Raw genomic sequence first — 24,802 nt, forward strand, 5'->3', positions numbered from 1 at the left:
CATCCAATATAATGTTGCATTACCGCCACCAACTGGAGTACAAATCCATTATACTTTGTGACACAACATAGGAAAAGGAAAGATCACATGTTTTTTTGCCTGCCAACTAACCCAACACCCACTGAAAAACCGCCACCACCTTGCACAAATTTAACCCTATCGGATCCTACACACAACATGACCATTAACTTGGCACCTGAAACACACATAACTGATTACTAACATTACTTTGTTGGGTAACGACTCAGCATCAAAACTCAAAAGGACAGACAGACATTCTGTTTCACCTCTCTCGCCACTGGGTCAGTGTCACACGGACCTGGTTGGCCTTCTTCTATGGCAGTGATTCTCAACTGGTGGGTCGAGGTTTTGAATGGGTTGCGGGTGTCTGAGTAAAAAAAGAAAATAATAAATTACTTCTTTTTTTTTACAATGAAAAAATACTTCAGTCTGAACCTAAATGACTTAAACCAGGTAGAAAGTGTGTAGAAATTATAATGCATTAACATTTTTGAATAATTTAATCTCAGATAAATTTTTGTTCAATCATAGGATTTTCAATACAGCTATTTTGGTTGATTCTTCGTCAAGAATATGGGCAAAATGTTATTATTGGCAATGAAAGAGTTGCTACATTTACCATCAATATAGCATTAAAATAGTTTTCCAGATTGTATTTTGGCGAATATTTTTCGCGGTGCGAATGTTGGGTCACGACTGAGACAACCTGGTTCAATTTAGGTCCCAAGGCAAGACCAGTTGAGAACCACTGTTCTTTGTATTGTGTTGGGCTCCCGAGTGGCGCAGCGGTCTAAGGCACTGCATCTCAGTGCAAGAGGCGTCACTACAGTCCCTGGTTTGATTCCAGGCTGTATCACAGGTTGTATCTGGCCATGATTGGGAGTCCCATAGGGCTGCGCACAATTGGCCCAGCGTCGTCCGGGTTTGGCCAGGGTAGGCCGTCATTATAAATAAGAATTTGTTTTTAACTGACTTGCATAGTTAAATAAAGGTTAAAAATGGCGGTCTGCAATTGCTTATTTGAATACATTGACATTTTAATGAAATGCTCAATTAAGAGCAATGACATTTGAAGAATACTCTTGCAGGAACCCAAGCGGTGCTGGGGCGTCCATGCAGGACCAATGGGATACTCGAGGGGGGATGTTCATGAAGGAACCAATTGGATACTCGGCGAGGGAGGCGTTCCTGCAGATGCAGGAATGCCCCGAATTGTGGGTTGCACTTGCACACTATTGTTTGAGCCGGTAGGTGGTGTTATTTTTTTCTGCCTCCCCTCAGTCTCAAAAGTTTTATATGATGCTGTCTGTCTGTTTGCGTTGAATGAAGATGGCGACCAGTTCAGAGCGTAGTCCCCCTCCCTTTCCCGAGGACCTGGAACCGGAGCCTGACGAAGTTGGAGACCAAGACAGTGATGACGGAGAAGACATTTTTCTTGGCGCAGTGAGTGTCTGTTGTTGATTTCTTACTAACGTTATTATTTTGTCTAGAAAACTCGGCACTCCCAGGGTTGTTATCGAAGTAGCTAGCTACTGTAGCTGCCAAACATTGCTAACAAGGGCCTGTGAAATCCATTGGGTTCATTGACACGAAGCTATTAGTTAGCTAACTAGCCGGATATGCATTAACTGGCTAGTGCTCTCGTCTCCGGAGCAGCTAACGTTAACCCCGAGTATGGCGTGTCCTACAGTTAACGGTAACTTACTCCTTCAGGTCCAAATACATGTTATTTTCAGAGGTAGACTGGCTCTGGCAGCCAAAACAGCCAAATACTCCATATAAACGTCACTCGATGTTCAATTGCGATACGGTTCTAGAAACATAAAGCCCTTTACTTTCAAATCACATCAAAATAATTTCACAAATAGACTATTTTAAACCTGCTATTACAGTTGCAGCCAGAAGTATTTTTCAGTCACAACACGTTTCTGGCGGCCTTCCACACACAGGTAGGCGTTCGGAGCATGCTAGATAGACGACCACTTGTGCTAATTAGCGGTCTTCCCTAAACACGCGCTGTAACGTGGAGATATGGCGGTGTGGGAACACTAGCCCTAACTCTATAAAGGTGTGTAGTAATACATTTTTTTTAGTTAAACATTATTTCTCGCTGATATGAAAGATGCGTTCCTTATGTTTGCAAAACCGTACCGCAATAAACGCAAGCTTTGTGGCTCTTACAAAAGTCCCCGGGGAAGAAGATGCAGTACTGTACCTTGATCAATAGGCAGGGCAAACCCTTTTTGGGGATTTACAGGTATATCATCAAAATAAATAAATCACAGCACGTTTTGGACTAATTCAGCAGTGTTTACCTGAGTACAAAAGTATTTTTTTTCTATACCTAAAACTTAAGTTGAAAATGATGCTGTAGCTGCATCGGGTTGACAAGACCTAATTATAAATAACCCGATGGCAAAACATTTTTTTAAGTGTCCAAGTCCTTAACCATTTGCGCTTTGTTACGGTGGTCACCTAAACAGAAACGCAACATTGACAAAACAATCAATTATCACGTTGAAATCAATTGCACGAGAGATGAGGTTGCATGTCCTATTAAAACTAACGTGGCTCAAAAAAACACTCGGAATCTGAAGGTAGCGGAAGTGGCTGCTGAGATCGAATCAAGCAGCGCGTCGAGCAAAGTTGGTGAAGACGAATGGACAACAGTAGTATCGAAAACTGGAACAACAAGGAAATAGTCTAAAAATGGAGTGGAGGATGCGTGTATGAAATGATGAATCACTTCTTGTTGGGATGCGTTTGGTAAGGATGCGTATGTGGGAGACCGGTTTGAGATGTTGGAAATTGTGAAGAATGCGTTAGGAAAAGTGTAGACTGTCAGTGACCAGGAGTGATCTGGTTTTTGATTAATTGTATTTCTGTGGAACAGAGGAATATTGCAGTGGGCCTCAAAGAATCCGGACAATAGAAGTTTTGAACTTTGGAGTAGAGCACCCTTCAAAGGAATCATCTCAGTGGTGACGACAGATGTTCAGGTTGAATACCTGAAAAGAATTCCTGGTGTGGTTGGTGCCTGTCTGACCTGCTGGGTGAATGGAGAAAACGGAAGTCTGTCGGTCCTGTTGCTTTTTGATTAAGAGCAAATACCAACGCATGTGAAGCTGTAAAATGCTTTTTGATTAAGTGCAAATACCAATGCATGTGAAGCTGTAAAATGCTTTTTGATTAAGTGCAAATACCAATGCATGTGAAGCTGTAAACTTTAAGCTTGGTTATGTAAGACGCTGTAAGAGCTTTCCTCCCCAAACTACTTCAATGTAAGAATTTATAAAGGATTTGGCCAAGTATGTGCAGACTGACTGTGTGTATGCATGTATGTGTGTGTGTTTTACATTTTAGTCATTTAGCAGATGCTCTTATCCAGAGCGACTTACAGTAGTGAATACATTTCATATATATATTTTTTCTTTCGTACTGGTCCCCTGTGGGAATTGAACCCACAACCCAGGCGTTGCAAACACCATGCTCTACCAACTGAGCCACACGAGACCCCACACGAGACCCCTGTTTATATGTATCTGTGTGTAGAAGGACCATGGCGTTGCAATTGTGATGTCAGCACAAGAACTGTTCGTCAGCAGCTTCATGAAATGGGTTTCTATGGCCGAGCAGCCGCACATCATCACGTGCACAGCCAAGCGGCGGCTGGATTGGTGCAGTAGAAATGTGTTCTCTGGAGTGAGGAATCATGCTTCACCATCTGGCAGTCCAACGGATGAATATGGGTTTGGCGGATGCCAGGAGAATGCTACCTGCCCCAATGCCAACTGTAAAGTTTGGTGGATGAGGAATAATGGTCTGGGGATGTTTTTCATGGAAAGGGCCTTCCCCAAACTGTTCTCACAAAGGTAGAAACACAGAATCGTCATTGTATGCTGTAGCGTTAATATTTCCTGTGACTGAAATTAAGTGAAAGGGTTTGTCGAGATCGGTGTGGAAGAACTTGACTGGCCTGCACAGACCGCCACCCCATCGAACACCTTTGGGGTGAATTGAAACGCCCACTGCGAGCCAGGCCTAATCGCCCAACATTAGTGCCCAACCTCACTAATGCTCTTGTTGCAGAATGGATGCAAATCCCCGCAGCAATGTTCCAATATCCACAGAAGAGTAGAGGCTGCTATAGCAGCAAAGGGGAATCAACTCCTTATTAATGCCCATGGTTTTTTAGAATAAGATGTTAGATAAGCACGTGCCTACATAGTTTATAGCTGCATTCTAAGTGCTGTGACACCCCCCGCCCACTCGCTCGTAAGACAACCCATGATCTACACAACCCATGATGTGGATTTATCCTGACAGTAGAGTACTTTCCTGAAAACATTTGAAAAGCTTTCATTTGGCGTGAACTGGCCCTACCTGCTCCAAAGCTCCCCTGTTTTAGATTCTTGTGCAAACGTTTCTAAAAATCTCTGTCGGTGAACCCAACAGCTTTGTCAGCTAAATTACTCACTCAGGGTGTAGGAGGGCAAGGCAAGTTTGAGTATAGGTCACACCCTGGAGTTTGCACATGTCAAGTGAACCTCATATTGCTGTAAAAGTACAGGAAGGGAGGCTAAAGCTCAGCCTCCAGTCATGTGAGTCTCAGATGTGGCCACATGCTCACTACCAGGAAGTTTTCCATAGAACCCAAGTTTGAATTCTTCAATCTGGCTTCTGAACGCAATATTTGATTCCTGAAAAACATTGAATTCCTCCTCTTAGTTGTGGGAGACGTGTTTATCTGTGTAGACCTGGCAGACGTTTTGTGTTATTCCTGGTAAGTTCTCTATTTCTCCTGTGCAGTTAGACTCATTTTGATGTGGAATAATTATTTGTATTTGTTTTAAATCACTTTGACTCTTATAATGTAGTTTGGGTGGAATTCACATGGATGTTAAATCAATTGTAAAATGTGATGGAGACGTGTCTTTGTTGCTGCTGCAACCTTGCTTATTTGCATGATTTTAGAAATGCTGTTCTTTCTTCATCTCCAGGATAACCCATTGGAGATAAAGATGGACCCTTCGCTGTCTGCAAGTGACATCGCAAGTTCAACCAAACCACTGAGTGAAGCATCTAGTGCTCCAGTGATGGACATCCTTAGTGTACCAGCAAGCGAGGCATCTAGTGCGCCAATGGTGGACCTTCTTATGGAACCAGCAAGCGAGGGATCTAGTGCTCCAATGGTGGACCTCCTTATGGAACCAGAAAGCGAGGCATCTAGTGCTCCAATGGTGGACCTCCTTATGGAACCAGAAAGCGAGGGATCTAGTGCTCCAATGGTGGAGCTCCTTATGGAACCAGCAAGCGAGGGATCTAGTGCTCCAATGGTGGACCTCCTTATGGAACCAGCAAGCAAGGCATCTAGTGCTCCAATGGTGGACCTCCTTATGGAACCAGCAAGCAAGGCATCTAGTGCTCCAACGGTGGACCTCCTTATGGAACCAGCAAGCGACGACTTAAAGGAGCCTCCCAAACCGGACATCGACCCATTGGCTGACATTATCAATGACGCTCCACTCAGTGAAGTCAAAACACCGGTTGCTGTGATGACCCAGGAGCCACCGAGCGACCTCTTTGACGATGAGCCTAGCGAACTTTTCGCTGAACCACGACAGAGTAACACCGCCAAGCAACAACAAACTAGCATCTTCGACGAACCTGATGAGGATCTCTTCAGTGAACCACTGGGTGAGGCCTTGAAGAAACCTCAGAATGATGTCTTCAAAGAAGCACTTGCACCAGTGGCCAAAGCTAGCAATGTCTGCGGTCCTCTGAGTGACAACTACAATGAGGACCCCACTGATATATTCACTGAGGAGGCCATCACTTCTCTCCCTAGTGCAGTCAATACTAATTCCGTCAACTCCAAGACCAACGGAGTCCACTCCGATGAGGAGGAACCTGATATATTTGCAGGTAAGAATTTACAGATTATTAATCATACATTGTAATGTGCTATATTTGCTGAGGGCTTGAAACAAGCAGTGAAATGAACAAAAACTGTGTGTATGTGCTTGCCATTAGGGCTGATAAGGAAACTGCTGTCTCAGCGTTGTGCCGTTAGGAAGAGGAAGGCTGGAACAGGAGTGTCCTTTGCTGACCCCTCACTCACATTAATAAACAGACAGAGTAGTACTTTCCTGGTGTTGATCATGAGGAATGTGGCCCCTCTCACGTGGACTCACACACACTCACCTGACCAAAAGACTGGAGTGAAATATCAGTCAAATCTTCAATTGATTCTCCCATTGGCTTTTCCACCACAGTCTCAGAAAATATTGACAATAGTATTTAGTCTGGAAGAAGAGTGCTTGTTGTCACTATTCCCTGACAGAGACAGTGCCTCTATTGTAGTCAGATCTTCCAGACCGTTGAGTGAGTTTGTGCCAACCAGCATGTTCGACAGGTAGAGTACCGATGCAAAGAAAATAAACAGGTTTGGGGTAAATTGGAAATGTGGGAATTGACTCCAATTAACTTAAATTTGAAAAAGCGTGACTGTCTCCAATACCATGAACTTTTAGTCTTACTACCCTCATCGCTCTCTTTTTTTCTTCTGCTCCCCTCTTTCAGAAGCCACCGTAGAGCTGTCTCTGGACAGCCCTAGGAATGACAGAAAAAAGAAAGAGGCAGCCAAACCCTCTGCGTCTGCCCCTGCTCCCTCAGTCTCAGCAAGTGCTTCCAAACCGCAACCCAAGACCCTGGAGGAGGTACAGTACATTACAGTACGGTACAGAACTAACTAAACCGGAATTATGTTAATTCGATTTCCGTGACCTTAAGGGGTTTTAACTGCTCATTCACATGTGTTCACTCCCACAGAGCATCCCAACATGGGTATTCAGTGTTGTACAATTTAATTGAAAGGTCACTCAAAATACAGCTGTACATGCTTTTCTTCCACCACCTTGGTTATGTCAATTGACTCAGTTAAGTGTATATTTGGAAGAGGTGTGAACTCGTCACAAATTTCACTTGATACTCGACATGATATAAATTAACTTCAGACTTGAGTCTCCGTGGATTACTCTACACACATCAAGACAGTAGCCGCAGCATCCCACTTGCAAAACAAAATCTGCTAGTGAAACGCACACTCGGTCCTCTGATTGGACCATCAAACTGTCAAATCGGCACAGGTCGTGTGAGCTAGCGCAGTGGTTCTCAAAGTGGGGTCGCAAGGTATTGGGGGGGGGGGGGGGTCACGAGTGAAACTGAATGGGGAATTTTTCTAAACTTCAAATTGTTCTATTTAAATTCTTTATCTATGTGTGCGGGAAGGATATATATATATATATATATACAACCTTCCCAGCTCTGCAGAGTTTGCTGCGAAGAGACAGTACTGTCCATATGTAGCTTATTTTTGGTCACTGGTCCAGGAATGGCTGAAGAATTGCAACATTTACCTGGCGCTAACTCTGCAGATAGCACTACTGGGTGATCTGAAAAGTCAATCAATCAATAATATACTTTAATAATTTACAATCTGTAGAAATGTAGTAAAGTAAGGTTCAGAATGTTTGTGAAACATCACAGCCCAGTTGACAAATACAAGGCAAATAGAAATCCAATATGGATGGTGTTAAGAGATAGATGGGAGGAGTTGAATGGAGCTGAAGGGAGGAACTAATAACAACAAGCTAACTAATGTAAAACATACTGTGTCCGTAAAACTTATATAGGTTCAGAACTTTTGTGAAAGAAATAGATTGGAGAGGTTGAGGTTAGAGGAAGGACATGAGTAAATCAAAAAAATATAACTGTTGTAAAATAGAATGTGTATGTATGTAAATATATTTTATTTATTTAAAAAAAAAAAAGCTGGAAGTAGAAGCTTAAGAGTTGTTGTTCACTAGTTTTCTCCAATTTGGGGAGGGGTGGTAGGATTAGAAAGTAAAGGAAAATGTATTTAGATGTGTGTATGTACAGTACCAGTTATAAGGAAACCAGTCATTTGCAATGCATTTAATTAGGCCCTATGGATTTCACATGACTGGGAATACAGATATCCATCTGTTGGTAACAGGATAAAATAAATAAAAAATGTAAAAGTAGTGTTGTGGATCAGACAACCAGTCAGTATCTGGTGTGACCACCATTTGCCTCATGCAGCGTGACACATCCTCTTCGCATAGAGTTGATCAGGCTGTTGATTGTGGAATGTTGTCCCACTCCTCTAATAGCTGTGCAAAGTTGACATCTGTGGCATTGTTGTGACAAAATTGTACATTTTAATGGCCTTTTATTGTCCCCAGCACAAGGTGCACCTGTGTAATGATCATGTTGTTTAATCAGATTCTTAATATGCCACAACTGTCAGGTGGATGGATTATCTTGGCAAAGGAGAAATGCTCACTAACAAATTTGTCCCTGAAATGTCTGGCATCATATTTCAGCTCATGAAACATGGAACCAACACTTTTTTTTAAATATATGTTGCATTTTATATTTGTGTTCAGTATAGTTATTTTCTAAATTGTCTGTGTCCAACAATACATCATTACTAAAACATTTCAGATAATGGCCATTGACTGATTTGAATGACCATTTTGTCTCTACTATATGCAGTTGGAAGAGGAGGTTGAGGACAAATTTGAGCTGAATATCTCAATAACCAATCCAGAGAAAGTTGGTGAGTTTCACTATATTTCAGTTTTCTTCCTTTTGTGAAAATGACACCTATTATGATGAACCCTGCATCAGTGTTGTCATAAAAAATAAACAGCTTCCTCTTTCTCTCAATGTCTGCTGCTTCTCTTTTCCTGGATCCTCTCCTTCCTTTCTCTGAAGTGAGAGTGAAGGGCGTAGCCAGCAATAGAGCTGTAGATCTGATTGGTTCTTCCTGCCAACTGCTTTTCTAAAGACTGACATTTTCTAGTTCGTTCATGGTAAAGATATTGTAATTTTTAGTGGGTGTCCTCCAGTACAGTATAAAGTATACCCTTCTGTTTCTCTGCTTATGATCGCTACCAAACTACCCATATCAATGCAATACGTGAAGGTCATATTTTTTTTTAACAAAAGTAACATACAACAATAAAAGGGGTCAAACCAAGAAGTTTAAAACTGCTGTTGGTTTAACCCCTTATTATAATTGGTCAGTTAATAATTGTCTTTCATTCTACAGGGGATGGCATGAACGCTTACATGGCCTACAAAGTCTCCACACAGGTGATATCACTGCAATCAATGAAACATTTTCTAAAAACATTTTGCCTTCTCCAGTTCAGTGTCTTCTTTACCCCTTAGCTAACACTTTGCGTCTCCACTCCTCTCTCTTTTAGACCACACTGCCCATGTTCCGCAGTAAGACGTTCACAGTGCGCCGGCGTTTCAGTGACTTCTTAGGCCTCTACGAGAAGCTCTCGGATAAACACACGCTCAACGGCTATATTGTGCCCCCGCCGCCTGAGAAGAGCATTATGGGTAATCTATAGTATACGCATAATTGGATACCTTGGGTTAATGTCGCTTTAGGCAGCAAATCATTCATCGTTTCTCAATGGGAGCCATGCATTTTCCACTAATACCCTAAATGACAATAGTAGCTACAGGGGGCAGGACTTGCCAAAGGATCAATTTTGGTTTGTGGGTCTTTGACCTATTGATGTGTTTGTCCTGGTTTTGACGTGTGTGTGTTTTAGCCTAATTGATTTGTCATGTTTCGAACAGGCATGACTAAAGTCAAAGTGGGAAAAGAGGACAACTCGTCGGCTGAGTTTGTGGAGAGGAGGAGGGCGGCTCTGGAGAGGTACCGTATGGGCTTTCCTCTTGAGGTTTCCTGTATTAGCAAAACGGTGATGGGTAGCAGCAGACTTGGAACCGTGATAGTATAACTTGCAGATGAGCACATTTTAATGAGCCATTGCATAGGGACTTGGTTTGTCAAGGTAGTATGCAAAAAGGTTGGGAGGTCAATTAGAAGTTCGGACTAAATGACTCCAATGTAACTGTAGTGAAATGTTTAATTTGTTTGGTTTTGTCATCCCAAAAGGTATCTGCAGAGAGTGGTGTTCCACCCATCGCTGCTGCAAGACCCTGATGTCAGAGAATTCTTGGAGAGAGACGATGTAAGCTCGGCGTGTGTGCGTGCACCACCCTCACACAAAGATACTGTTTGTCTATCCACACACACAAGGGGTGCTTGCCCTGCACTTGACCCATTTAATGTCTCAGGACCCTGCTGTCCTATTTTCTGTTAAAATGCTTGACAGGCTTTCTGTTACATTTTCACACGCTAAGTGATATATTATCCCAAATTGTTCAGACTTGTCATCCATGTGTGCATCAGGGTTGGGGTCTGATTCAAGAATTTCAGAGCGCCGTCCATTTTCAATTAGGATTTTTCCATACGTCAATTTGTAGCCATGTCAATTGACTGCCTGAATTGACTACAAGAGACCTGACTGCAAAGCGTTTTGCTACGTTGTGCACTAATGAATGCGACCCTGATGTGACTCTTAAGGTTTGTGTGTGTTGTAGATGCCCAGGGCTCACAACACCCAGGCTCTGAGCGGCGCCGGCTTCCTGAAGATGATCAACAGGGCTACAGACTCCCTCAGCAAGATGACCATAAAGATGGACGAGTCGGATGTGGTGAGTCTCCCTCCACTGACCACTGTGACACACACACAGTCTCCGTTTGACTGGGTGCGTTCATTTTACCTCGCCCGTGGCCCCAGTGGCGGAGTGTGCTTATTTTAAAGTGAAATCTCCACCCACCCAGGCGAATGGACCCAGCGTCACTAAAACGAATGCACCCACTATCTTGCACAATAGATACAACCGTTGCGGCTCTAATGTGCGGTTGCCTGTGTCATGCTGTGTTACCAGTGGTTTGAGGAGAAACTGCAGGAAGTGGAGGCTGAGGACCAGCAGCTGAGGAAGCTCCACATCATGGTGGACTCTCTGGTCGGACACAGGAAAGGTACGGTACAATGGAATACAAGTGTTTTATCGGACAGACACACAAGGCTATAAGCAGTGCATGGCCACCTATTGTCTGTGTGTGGAATGGAAATGTCTTCTTGCTGTCTCTTTTTCCCACCAAACTACACACACACAATAGGCTTTAAGCGGCACATGCTTAACTCCCCCGCTCTACTTCCCCCAGAGTTGTCGGTAAACACGGGGGGCTTTGCCAAGAGCGTGGCCATGCTGGGCAGCTCGGAGGACAACACGGCCCTGTCCAGAGCCCTCTCCCAGCTGGCCGAGGTGGAGGACAAGATGGAGCAGCTGCACCAAGAGCAGGCAGCCAGCGACTCGTTCTGCTTCGCCGAGCTGCTTGCCGACTACATCCGCCTGCTGGGATCTGTCCGGGTACCTACAGAGTCAATGGCATAACACAGGCTGAGTCTGACAATGTTACAAGCTGTTAAATCCTTGTTTCCTCGTCCTTTTTTCCTCCACTTCTTTCCCCTTTCTCAAAGTACATTGGAGGAAGAGGTCGGAGGTAAGTGCGCTTTGAGAGTGAGGTATTGAGGAAACAAGGACGGAGGAAGCAATTTGACTATGACTAGAGTTGTTGCGGTGACCGTATTACCACGACACCGGCAGTCGTGACATGACCGTAGTAAAATTCCATGTGACCGTGGAGTCACGGTAATCTCCTCTTATGCATTCTGGACATGTTGGTAGTACCCAACTTGCTAATGACCATCAGGTCCTAATGACCTGGTAATTTTTGCTCTATTGTCCCTCTAACCACTCTGACATCAATGCAAATGCAATCGAAAATAACATCAAACACTTATCAAAACATGATTTCAAAACTTACCTCACTGATGTTTAACAGCAGGTTGAAACAGTGTAAAACATGGTCGTTGTGGATGTTTCAAAGCCTAACAAACAAATGACATATTAAATTGGGTGAAAATATGATCACTTGATGAGAGAACAGCTGAGGCAAGGAACGGAGCGCAAGCTTTTTTCCAAACTTTCTCAAATCATCAATAGCCTATAGTCGCATCAGGCAGCCCATATGTTTTGATTTCTAAAGACATTAAGGTTCGTATCATTCACAACTAAAGTTGCCAAATACCTCTAAATCTAGCTGAGGAGTATTTCTGTCTGTAAATAAAGCCTTTTTGTGGGGGAAAAACTAATTCTGATTGGCTGGGCCTGGGCCTGGCTCCCCAGTGCCCAGTTATGGGAAATCCATAGATTAGGGCCTATTGAAGTTATTTCAATTGACTGATTTCCTTTATGAACTGTAACTCAGCAAAATCTTTGAAATTGTTGCAAGTTGTGTTTTTATATTTTTGTTCCGTATACAATAATGGCACGGGACTTTAAGCATTTCTTAACAGACCTATGACATGGAGCGTAGCCAGATAACATGCAGTAGGCTAACTCATTATGTTCTTCTGAAATACATTCTCTTCGTGTTTCTTTAGACCTGACAAAAATAAATGTATTTTTTCTGATGGTGTGTATATTACTTTTTTTAAATGTAGATGTTCCAAAGGCATGCATGTGTGGAGGCCTGGTGATGCTAAACATGCTTGTCAATTATCGTGAAACCGTCAGTCTTTTGCATGACAATAACTTGGCTGACAAAATGTAATGACTGCCACAGCCCTAATAAGAGCAACGTTTTCAGACGCAGCTATAGGCAACGCACCATAATATAACTGTCACCCTGAGATGAGACCGTTTAACGGTGTGCGTTTCTGTCCTCAGGCCTCCTTTGACCAGCGGATGAAGACGTGGCAGCGCTGGCAGGATGCTCAGAACATGCTGCAGAAAAAGAGGGAGACAGAGGCCAAGCTGCTGTGGGCCAACAAGCCTGACAAGCTGCAGCAGGCCAAGGATGACATCACTGAGGTAGAGCGCTGCCCAATACCTTCTGTCTCTCAGGGTTGTGTTCATTAGGCACCAAATGGAAGAAAAGGGAGGGAATACATAAAAATTGTATTAGGAGTGTCTAATTGGATTTTCCGTCGTAAAGCATTCTGAATCGTGCCCTATTTTCTCAGACTTAAACACACGGTCAGGAAGTTCTGTTGCAACCAGACCAAGTACAGTGAGGGGGGAAAAAAGTATTTGATCCCCTGCTGATTTTGTACGTTTGCCCACTGACAAAGAAATGATCAGTCTATAATTTTAATGGTAGGTTTATTTGAACAGTGAGAGACAGAATAACAACAAAAAAATCCAGAAAAACACATGTCAAAAATGTTATAAAATGAGTTGCATTTTAATGAGGGAAATAAGTATTTGACACCCTCTCAATCAGAAAGATTTCTGGCTCCCAGGTGTCTTTTTATACAGGTAACGAGCTGAGATTAGGAGCACACTCTTAAAGGGAGTGCTCCTAATCTCAGTTTGTTACCTGTATAAAAGACACCTGTCCACAGAAGCAATCAATCAGATTCCAAACTCTCCACCATGGCCAAGACCAAAGAGCTCTCCAAGGATGTCAGGGATAAGATTGTAGACCTACACAAGGCTGGAATGGGCTACAAGACCATCGCCAAGCAGCTTGGTGAGAAGGTGACAACAGTTGGTGCGATTATTCGCAAATGGAAGAAACACAAAATAACTGTCAATATCCCTCGGCCTGGGGCTCCATGCAAGATCTCACCTCGTGGAGTTGCAATGATCATGAGAACGGTGAGGAATCAGCCCAGAACTACACGGGAGGATCTTGTCAATGATCTCAAGGCAGCTGGGACCATAGTCACCAAGAAAACAATTGGTAACACACTACGCCGTGAAGGACTGAAATCCTGCAGCACCCGCAAGGTCCCCCTGCTCAAGAAAGCACATATACATGCCCGTCTGAAGTTTGCCAATGAACATCTGAATGATTCAGAGGACAACTGGGTGTAAGTGTTGTGGTCAGATGAGACCAAAATGGAGCTCTTTGGCATCAACTCAACTCGCTGTGTTTGGAGGAGGAGGAATGCTGCCTATGACCACAAGAACACCATCCCCCACCGTCAAACACGGAGGTGGAAACATGCTTTGGGAGTGTTTTTCTGCTAAGGGGACAGGACAACTTCACCGCATCAAAGGGACGATGGACGGGGCCATGTACTGTCAAATCTTGGGTGAGAACCTCCTTCCCTCAGCCAGGGCATTGAAAATGGGTCGTGGATGGGTAATCCAGCATGACAATGACCCAAAACACACGGCCAAGGCAACAAAGGAGTGGCTCAAGAAGAAGCACATTAAGGTCCTGGAGTGGACAAGCCAGTCTTCAGACCTTAATCCCATAGAAAATCTGTGGAGGGAGCTGAAGGTTCGAGTTGCCAAACGTCAGCCTCAACCTTAATGACTTGGAGAAGATCTGCAAAGGAGTGTGACAAAATCCCTCCTGAGATGTGTGCAAACCTGGTGGCCAACTACAAGAAACGTCTGACCTCTGATTGCCAGCAAGGGTTTTGCCACCAACTACTAAGGCATGTTTTGCAGAGGGGTCAAATACTTATTTCCTTCATTAAAATGCAAATCATTTTATAACATTTTTGACATGTGTTTTTCTGGATTCTTTTGTTATTCTGTCTCTCACTGTTCAAATAAACCTACCATTAAAATTAGACTGATCATTTCTTTGTCAGTGGGCAAATGTACAAAATCAGCAGGGGATCAAATACTTTTTTCCCTCACTCTACATACATAAATCACGTGACACGAAAGTCACTGTTTGACTAATGCCAATCAAATGCACCTGTTCCTCTTTCAGTCCTCCAAAAAGTGATGGCATCATTGTGCCTTTCACCCATTGCCCACCACTAGAATGTTTCTTAACATTGATCCTTAGGATCCACTGTGTATACTGGATTTGACTCCAACTGTACAGCATGCTAAACCAAATGGTAACCTAAAGGGAAGTAAATGTGCTTTGCTTACATACCAAATGTGCCTCCTTTCTCAACTCCTCTCTTTCTTAGTGGGAGGCCAAGGTGACTCAGTATGAGAGAGAGTTTGACAGAGTTTCTGCTACAGTTCGCAAGGAGGTGCTCAGGTTTGAGGTAAAACATTTTTATTCTGGGGGGTTAGGTGCTGGATAAGATGAATAGAAAAACAATGTATTACTTGTGTCGTAATTTTTTCTAACAGAAAGAGAAGGCCCGCGATTTCAAGAAACAGATCGTCAAATACCTTGAGTCTCTGCTACAGTCGCAGCAACAGGTAATAGTGTCTGCTCATTGGAGTAAACCTGGGCCTGTATTCATAAAGTCTCTCAGAACATGAGTGCTGATCTCGGATACATTTAGCCCTTTCATATGGACAGGGGTATTTTATCCTATTTAAGCACATACTGAGACATGTTTTGAATATGGACCCTATTAAATAAAGACTGGGTCAGATGCATGACATAACGCATGAGTTATTTGGTATTAGAAGGCCGTTTCCAATGGCAAGAATATCTGAATTGTTTTGGGAACATGGGTGACAATGTTCTTGTACTTCTCCCTCTTTTTAGCTGATAAAGTACTGGGAGGCATTCTTGCCAGAGGCAAAAGCAATTGCGTGATGGAGTCCACCAGCCAATGGCAAGAAAGAAGAGGAGGCTGCCTTTTTTTTATACACTTTACCTCTCGCCTATAAACCAAGAAAATAACCAGAGAGTGCGCTGCAAAGGGAAATTTGATTCGTTTTTTAAAATCATCCTAAACCTATAGCGCTTCATTCTAACTGTTGTATTAATAATTGTATATTTTCATTTAACCTTCCACATATATTTTCTAAATGGTGAAAACAAACTTTAGCTCTTTTGTGATGGTATGGATGTGTGTGAGGGCTGGGTGTCCTACTTGTGTATGCAATGTTAATGATTCCATAAGTTTCCACTTCAGAACAGGAGAAACCATTGTTCTCAGTGCAACATCCTTATATTAACAATAGATTTTTTTTTACACATTAGCGTTGTTAATCATTCACAACAGAGTGCCCATCACATAAAACATTACCCACTAGGCAGAGTTTCTGGGGCTTTCAAGGGGACCTTGTTGAATGAAATGCCCAATTCCAAATCAAACACCAGCACCCTACTCCCCATGCACTTCTTAAAAATCAAGATAACGGATTGGGTAGAAGTAAGCAATAACGCAGAACATCCACCTAGTCTTCCAAAAGGCTTGGTGTTATTACTACATTGCTATTGTGGCTGGGGGTCCATTTGGAATTGAGTCAAAGACACGTGTGGAGCCACATTCAGCCTGTATAATTTGGGAGGATCTTGAGATGTTTAATCACAAGTCGGTAAAATTTCTACATTGAGTCAAACTTTTTATTTTATTATTATTATTATACATGATCGGTTCAATCACTGTGGACATGACATCAACCCTCCAAAATAAAAGTCAAGAAAATAAGAACCAAGGTTGATAAGTATTTTTCACAATGTAAAAAGTTGAAACCACGTTAGTAACTGTTAAAAGTACTGCTGGTCTGGGCTCTTGAGGCTGATCTGTTAACACACCCCTCATAGATTTGGGAGTTGGTCTAGCAACTTACGGTTGTATATGGTGAGCTGTACTTTTACAGTAGGCTCTCTGCACCTCGAGTCACTGGTAATACAGTGGGAATATATAAATGTTTTACTTCATTCCACATGGAAAACACGTTACTCATTTCAATGGAAGCTCTCTCTATATAACAGTTATGGCAGATTGTGATTTAATTTGGATGGCATCGGATTTCGGGGGAAATGAAACTGTTTCAAGGAAATACTCCTACATAAAGGGCAATCAAATCTTCTCAACATGCATTGTAGTTTTCACTTTGCATGCAGTTGATGCATGAGGAACACATCCATTAAAATGATCAACTACCTGTATTCCTTGTGGAACAGAGTTGTTACAGGTTGTTACTTTCCCAGAATAAAAGGTAGTGGGTCTTTAATTCAGTAGACTAGCTAGTAATACAATTGGGTTGGTCATTCTGATTGGGTGAAACTTTCTGGACCTTGGGCAAACAGTTGATCATGATTTATTGGCTCAGATTAGAGCCATGTTCAGGCTATATACATATGACTAAGTCTTTCAGTGCTTATCAATTAGTCTAAGAACATGGTCCTCAAGACGCTTGGGTCAAACAACACCTGTTAAGATTAAAGATGCACAAATCATAATTGTACTAGTCAAGAGAAACAAGCAAGACTCAATGTATGGGATTTTGGGATGTAAACCATCGCAACCTGGAGGATGCTATAGACTGGTTGTTTTGCAACAAAAGGAAGCGTGCGCAGCTATGGTGCAAAACAGATGGGGTCGGCTTAGTTTGTTGACATGTAAACTTTATTTCGTCTTCAATGTTTATTGAAAACGAATACATTTGCACGATGAGCACTCAAATGACATCGTTAGTTGTTGGTTAGCTATCTAGCATATACGTAACGTCAAAATACCTCAAGACATGGTATCAAGAACAAGATGAAACGAGCCACCTACGATTCTCCACAAGCCCCATTAGAAGCGTGCGCATCGTTTGACGTTGTCAGCTAACCCTTCTATAGTGCAATTCAAATGCTTCTTCTAACTTGTTGGGATGCATTTTATTTTAGAGCATACAATATACTGAGTTTTCTTTTATATATGTTTATGTAAACCATAGGCAAATACACAGATCACGTTTCTTCCATCGATGTATTACCACTAAGAGAGACACAGATCATTGGTTAAGGCAGAAATAAATAAATCAATGTTTTACTTTTACATATAAGGCGACTAATTTCCAACACACTCAATGCTGCTGTCAAATAAATTATAGTTTTGTTATGACAGCCCTATTAATCGATCCCATTTCCATTTCTCTATTTTGGATTAGCATGTTTTTTTTCTTTCTTCTTGAACTCAATTGCGGTAATGGCTACACAAAATATGATACCTAATGGGGATGTTTGTAATTCTAGTTGGCAGCTCAGACACCAGATATTTTTTTTTTAAACTGCCGTAAATGATTGGAAATAAAGTTGTTTGAAGAAAAAAGAAAAGTCGTAAAATTACCCGTTATTTATGTCCCCTTCATGTGCAATACTAATAAAAGGCTACTGTATTCTGGTGTTCCTGTGGTAAAGCATTGGCCCAGGTGTTCTGTCTTAAAGGTCCAATTTTAACTCTTCATCAAATCATTTCTGGGTAACAATTAAGTACCGTGCTGTGGTTGCTTTTGACCAACACCTTCCTAATATTGAGTTGCACCCACTTTTGTCCTCTGCACAGCCTCAACTCTTCGGGGCATGGACTCTACAAGGCGTCGAAAGCGTTCCACAGGGATGCTGGTCCATGTTGACTCCGATGCTTCCCACAGTTGTGCCACGTTGGCTGGATGTCCTTTTTTGGATGGTGGACCATTCTTGATTAACACACAGGAAACTTTTTTGTGTGTGTGTGTGTGTGTGTGTGTGTGGAAAACCCCAGCAGCGTTTCAGTTCTTGACACTAGTGTGCCTGGCCACTACTATCTTACCTCGTTCAAAGGCACTTAAATCTTGTGTCTTGCCCATTTACTCTCTGAATGGCACACATACACAATCCATGTCTCAAGGCTTCAAAATATATTTTTAACCTGTTTCCTCCCATTCATCTACACTGATTGAAGTGGATTTAATGGGTGAGTCAAGGTTTAATAGCGGTTGGCATCCAATATGTTGCACTGCTGCCCCCAACTGGAATATAATATAAATCCATTATACTTTGATACAATTTTTTTTAGTTTAAAAAAACCAACTACCCCATTCCACTACTTTGATCTCATCTGCTCCTGCACCATGCCAACGGCCTGGGAGGACGGACACCACCGCTCAACACACCCTGTAAATCTTCTGAAGTCAAATGTACTTCTCTGCAGCTACCAGCATCTTTTCAGTGATTTATGCAGTACAGTTGATAACCATTGCTATGAATGCGAATAAGCCAACGTTACTGAAGTATATATCACTCGTTGGCCTATCCCTCTGTGCTGGCACAGATCTACTCACAGGGATCCCTCACCCTTGACCCATCCTCCTCTACTTTCTTCACTGCCTCAGTATACGACAACTTCTGCACTACTCTGGCCACTTCAACCTGCCTCTTTCGCCACTTCTGATTCCCAGCAAAATGGACACCCCCTACAGTTAGCACACACAACTTTATCCATTGAAACTACACAATCCTCTGTCCTCTGTCCTATGCCCTCCTGAACACTTCCCACATCTTGGAATCTCCTTCCTACACACTGCTGCAACCTGTCCATAAATGTTGCACCTGAGACATTACTGTGGATTAAGCAGAAAATCTCTAACAGAAACTGATATATTCTAACATGACTTTATTGGTAAAAGACACTGACTCAAAACGACTGACTGTGACTCTTGTTTCACCACGCTCACCACCGGGTCTGCATTGCATCAAACGGCAGGCGTCATGAACGCCAATCTTCAAATTCAATTGCTCCACCTCCACAATTAACACTACCCCAGAAATCAGTCACTCCTTTCAGTAGCGCCCTATTCCTAAGCGCAAAACAAGAAACAGATGTTGACCAAAGTTGAGTGACACATCACGCCTGCTCCATCTGGCCAGAAAAAACAAACATATCACAAGACCCCTACAGGTTACCTTCACTGATTCAACTGCACCCAACTCCTTTCCCACCCACCCACCCTGAAACTACAAATGGATCCACTTTCTCCAGAAATGTCGCTCCTACTGTACCTGTCTCCTTTATCATGTCCATCAATGCCAGGATCGGACTCCGAGCTTTTCACCACACCTTCCACCTCACTTAACTCACTTCACTTCCATTTCACCTCCAGAACTCGGTCTGGCGTACCCCTCACTCTGTTTGCACTGGACACCAATCTTCTTCGACACACCTCCCTCTTTTCCGCCATCTTCAGTAGATAAAGACTCAACCTCTGCCTCTCTCACTCTTCAACCTCTTCTTCCTCTCTTTCCTTCCATTTCTTCTCTGAAAACCAATTAAACGACTCCTTGTGAAAATATTCCACTTGTCCACATCAACCTCTTTCTTGCCTCCTCGACGGAACTTCTCTACTACAACTGACAGCTCAACAGGTGACATCAATAAGGGATCATAGATTTCAGTCTGTCATATTCCTAATGTTTTGTACACTCTGTATATAAAACACAGTAATCACGTTTTTGACTGCACTGGGCCTTTTAACCTATTAGAGGATGTGTATAAAGCTATTATATTGACCTCAGGCTCACACACCATACTCCGAGACACTAGTAGGGAACTGATCCTTGGTTTGAAGCCCTCACACTTTCACTGTTGCTTATGTTTTTAGTCACATTACTTTTATAAGCTCCTCTTTAGCCTCAGTGTCCTTTGCTTTTAGGTTGAATTGCTAAAACTAGACTTACTGTAGGAGTAGTTTTGTTGACGTCAGTCTATCTTTGCAACTCATCTGCCAACATCACATTAGGGTTATGCACATACAAAAAAACCCTGAGGCTATTGACTGAGCAGCCCAAGCTAGCTGACTATTCAGGTGGAGAAATACCTTTCCTCCAACTTTCCCTTTACTCACTTCAGGTCAAGTCTAAACAAGGCCTTGGCAGGCAGTATGTCTTACAAAAGCTGAGGGTAAATTATTTCCCAACAACGACTTGTGGGTTTATAGTCCAAGTTCTTTACTGTAAATCTTTTTACGGGAACCTTGCCTTGTTTATCTTTAACTTAATTTATTTTTTACAGCCACTGTCACCTCAAGGACATAACTTTTCTCAGAACTCTGGTGAAATAAAGCCTTTTAGAAGATATTATTTTAATTAGTGTGTGTGTTCAGAGGCTCTAAACAGATCAGATTGTCCATTATACAAAGCCCGGCCTCACATGGCCAATGACCACATAGCTGAGACTAACTTTCTTTTTGTGCTGTTTCTTTTTAGTTTGCTGATGCTGTGACTTCTACTGCAGTAGTTGTGTGGGTACAGCTAATGTTATCTTTGTTCCTACTATACTCTAGCCTTCTGTTTTTTTCTGGTTAACCAAGTGTATAGCGCAGCACAATGCCCTGTTCCTCAGAGTTGCTTATGTGAGCATTATTTCCTGCTTGGATTGAATAAGCCCAAATCAGCAGAGGAATACATGAATGAGGAAGTCACAGGATATCATGTCACACCATGTGATTCTCATTTATCATTTTCTATACATAGAAAATAATGTCATTGGACTCGTGTAAACATGCAAATTCGTGTTATATCCACAATCCTCAATAATAAGTATATTGTTTCACATTATAAAGTGTGTGTGTGTGTGTGTGTGTAGCCTATGAAATTACCTTGGGAAGATAAGGTTCTACCTGTGCAATATAGTTTTCAGATCTCAGAACTGATTTGTAGTGAATTTCTCTTTAATAACCCATTAAGGTCTTAAAGGTACCTAAAATGCAGAGTATCAACATCCTGAGACATTTGTAAATTCGTTTTTTTAGGGTGGTGCAATCGCGGATAGAACCTTATGGCTCTGAAATGTCACTCTGGGTTCAGCCATGAGGTTCTATCTGACACTTCTGAATTAGACATGTTCCGTTAAGAAAACTGTAGCTATTTGAATACATACATGATAGAATAACACTATTTTACCAATATAAGAGTCAGAACACATAATCCAATACATTAAGAAATTGAAGACTAATTACTGTCATCCCTGAACAATGATCCAACATAATACACTAAGATTTTTGACAGTATAGTTTTTTTTTACTTGCCTTCCATCATTGCTGACTAGACTGGATATTCCACTAGTTACTACAGCCACAAAGTCAACATTGGCTGTATGGTAAAAATTCATGAAAATAAAAAATTAGCTTTTTGGTCTTAATTTAAGATTAGAGTTAGGTATCAGTGTGGTTAAGGTTAGGTTTAAAATCACAATTTAAAGCTGCAATATTTAACTTTTTGGGAAACAATTCACTTAGAAATGTGTGTTATGTCTTTCATTGAACGCAAGGCTAAGAAGAGGTAGATCTGTTCTATGTGCACTATTTCTATACTTCCCGTTCTTTCAGTTTTGTTTTTGCATTTTTTAATTTCAGTTTTTTACACCAGCTTCAAACAGCTGAAAATACAATATTTTGGGGTTATGGAAAATATACTGCTCAAAAAAAGAAAGGGAACACTTAAATAACACATCCTAGATCTGAATGAAAGAAATAATCTTATTAAATACTTTCTTTACATAGTTGAATGTGCTGACAACAAAATCACACAAAAATAATCAACGGAAATCCAATTTATCAACCCATGGAGGTCTGGATTTGGAGTCACACTCAAAATTAAAGTGGAAAACCACACTACAGGCTGATCCAACTTTGATGTAATGTCCTTAAAACAAGTCAAAATGAGGCTCAGTAGTATGTGTGGCCTCCACATGCCTGTATGACCTCCCTACAACACCTGGGCATGCTCCTGATGAGGTGGCGGATGGTCTCCTGAGGGATCTCCTCCCAGACCTGGACTAAAGCATCCGCCAACTCCTGGACAATCAGTGGTGCAACGTGGCGTTGGTGGATGGAGCAAGACATGATGTCCCAGATGTGCTCAATTGGATTCAGTTCTGGGGAACGGGCGGGCCAGTCCATAGCATCAATGCCTTCCTCTTGCAGGAACTGCTGACACACTCCAGCCACATGAGGTCTAGCATTGTCTTGCATTAGGAGGAACCCAGGGCCAACCGCACCAGCATATGGTCTCACAAGGGGTCTGAGGATCTCATCTCGGTAACCTAATGGCAGTCAGGCTACCTCTGGCGAGCACATGGAGGGCTGTGCGGCCCCCCAAAGAAATGCCACCCCACACCATGACTGACCCACCGCCAAACCGGTCATGCTGGAGGTTGTTGCAGGCAGCAGAACGTTCTCCACGGCGTCTCCAGACTCTGTCACGTCTGTCACGTGCTCAGTGTGAACCTGCTTTCATCTGTGAAGAGCACAGGGCGCCAGTGACGAATTTGCCAATCTTGGTGTTCTCTGGCAAATGCCAAACGTCCTGCACGGTGTTGGGCTGTAAGTACAACCCCCACCTGTGGACGTCGGGCCCTCATACCACCCTCATGGAGTCTGTTTCTGACCGTTTGAGCAGACACATGCACATTTGTGGCCTGCTGGAGGTCATTTTGCAGGGCTCTGGCAGTGCTTCTCCTGCTCCTCCTTGCACAAAGGCAGAGGTAGCGGTCCTGCTGCTGGGTTGTTGCCCTCCTACGGCCTCCTCCACGTCTCCTGATGTACTGGCCTGTCTCCTGGTAGCGCCTCCATGCTCTGGACACTACGCTGACAGACACAGCAAACCTTCTTCCCACAGCTCGCATTGATGTGCCATCCTGGATGAGCTCCACTACCTGAGCCACTTGTGTGGGTTGTAGACTCCGTCTCATGCTACCACTAGAGTGAAAGCACCGCCAGCATTCAAAAGTGACCAAAACATCAGCCAGGAAGCATAGGAACTGAGAAGTGGTCTGTGGTCCCCACCTGCAGAACCACTCCTTTATTGGGGGTGTCTTGCTAATTGCCTATAATTTCCACCTGTTGTCTATTCCATTTGCACAACAGCATGTGAAATTTATTGTCAATCAGTGTTGCTTCCTAAGTGGACAGTTTGATTTCACAGAAGTGTGATTGACTTGGAGTTACATTGTGTTGTTTAAGTGTTCCCTTTATTTTTTTGAGCAGTGTATATTTCATAGCGGTTTAGATGGTACAATGATTCTCTACACTTTACTTGCTTGTTTTGTAACAAACTGAAATGAGGTGAACTATTAGAATTTTTGCAACCTGGAAATGGCTGAGTGATTTCTGCATTGTGCATCTATAAGAAAATAAATTGTAGAAATAGGCAGGGTTTATGACTTTGTGGAAGTGATGACCGACTAGCCTAGACCATAGAGCACCTCAATGGAGGTGTCATAACCATAAAACCTAGCGGTCAAAGAGGGAAATGGTTCCAATCGTTTTTTCACCATTCATTTTTCCCTTAGGGGATTTTAGAAACACTTAAAATAACGGCTGTGTTTCGTGTAGGCTTGACGTTTTGCTAACCATGTAAATCTCTCGGACAAGGTGACTTATCAATATATTTGTCTCTATTTATGCTCAGATTAGAAAATGCTAACTAGCATCAACGTAGACATCATGCAAGACTACAAATCCCTGCAAGCTCCTGAGCGTCATCGCTTTCTGACACCTATACTAACTTGCACAAGACAGTTCACAGAATTGTCCAGTAAAGAAATGTAGCCATTTTGTTCATTACTACATTTAGCTAACATTTAGATAGTTGATCCAGAGATTCTTACCTTTGCCTCGATTCGGCAGTCTCATCCAGATCATCATCATGGCATTGTTAGTTCTTTATGATAGCCAAATTAGCATTTTATTTTGGGGAGGTAAATATTGGTGAATATGTTAATAAAAGTCACTTTGTCCTAGAGAGATTTACATGGCTATCAAAACGTCATTCCAGGGTAAGCCTACACAAAACACAGCCCTTATTTGAAGTGTTTCTAAAAATCCCCTATGGGAAAAATGAATGGTGGAAAAACTATTGGAACCATTTCTTGTTTGACCGCTAGGTTTTATGGGTATTATGACTCATACTGTAGTACTCTATTTGCAAAGACGTGTTCTGATCGGTCCATCAGTATTTGTTTAGGCTGGTGATTGGATTGCAGATATAACCTTATAGTCATATAGTGCCATGTTCAAATGGGTTTATGCAGATAGAACTTTATAGTTAAAAATATATATATTTTTTAAATCTAACTTCACAGACAGATGAAGAACCATCTAAACATCAATTATGTGACCAACT

General features: G+C 42.4%; 1 protein-coding gene across 4 annotated transcripts; it reads left to right on the forward strand.

Annotated features, from left to right (window-relative positions):
• The first annotated feature begins 1,223 nt into the window (after positions 1-1,223).
• On the forward strand, positions 1,224-16,822 carry snx1a (sorting nexin 1a). Of its 4 annotated transcripts, none has more exons than XM_014124010.2 (15): positions 1,224-1,464; positions 5,022-5,946; positions 6,604-6,755; positions 8,602-8,665; positions 9,161-9,204; positions 9,318-9,459; positions 9,706-9,784; positions 10,028-10,103; positions 10,516-10,629; positions 10,867-10,960; positions 11,147-11,352; positions 12,715-12,858; positions 14,931-15,011; positions 15,100-15,171; positions 15,467-16,822. In XM_014124010.2, exons 1-15 carry the CDS (start codon positions 1,345-1,347, stop codon positions 15,515-15,517), a joined length of 2,364 nt encoding a protein of 787 aa, XP_013979485.2. In that variant the 5' UTR covers positions 1,224-1,344; the 3' UTR covers positions 15,518-16,822. The 4 variants fall into 4 exon arrangements, with proteins under 4 accessions (XP_013979485.2, XP_013979486.2, XP_013979487.2 ...); XM_014124011.2 differs by having other exon boundaries at positions 6,604-6,740; XM_014124012.2 differs by lacking the exon at positions 1,224-1,464 and adding an exon at positions 2,764-2,787.
• The last annotated feature ends 7,980 nt before the right edge of the window (positions 16,823-24,802 follow it).

Source organism: Salmo salar, chromosome ssa10 (genome assembly GCF_905237065.1).
Source record: "Salmo salar chromosome ssa10, Ssal_v3.1, whole genome shotgun sequence".
In the NCBI taxonomy this organism is placed as follows: domain Eukaryota; kingdom Metazoa; phylum Chordata; class Actinopteri; order Salmoniformes; family Salmonidae; genus Salmo; species Salmo salar.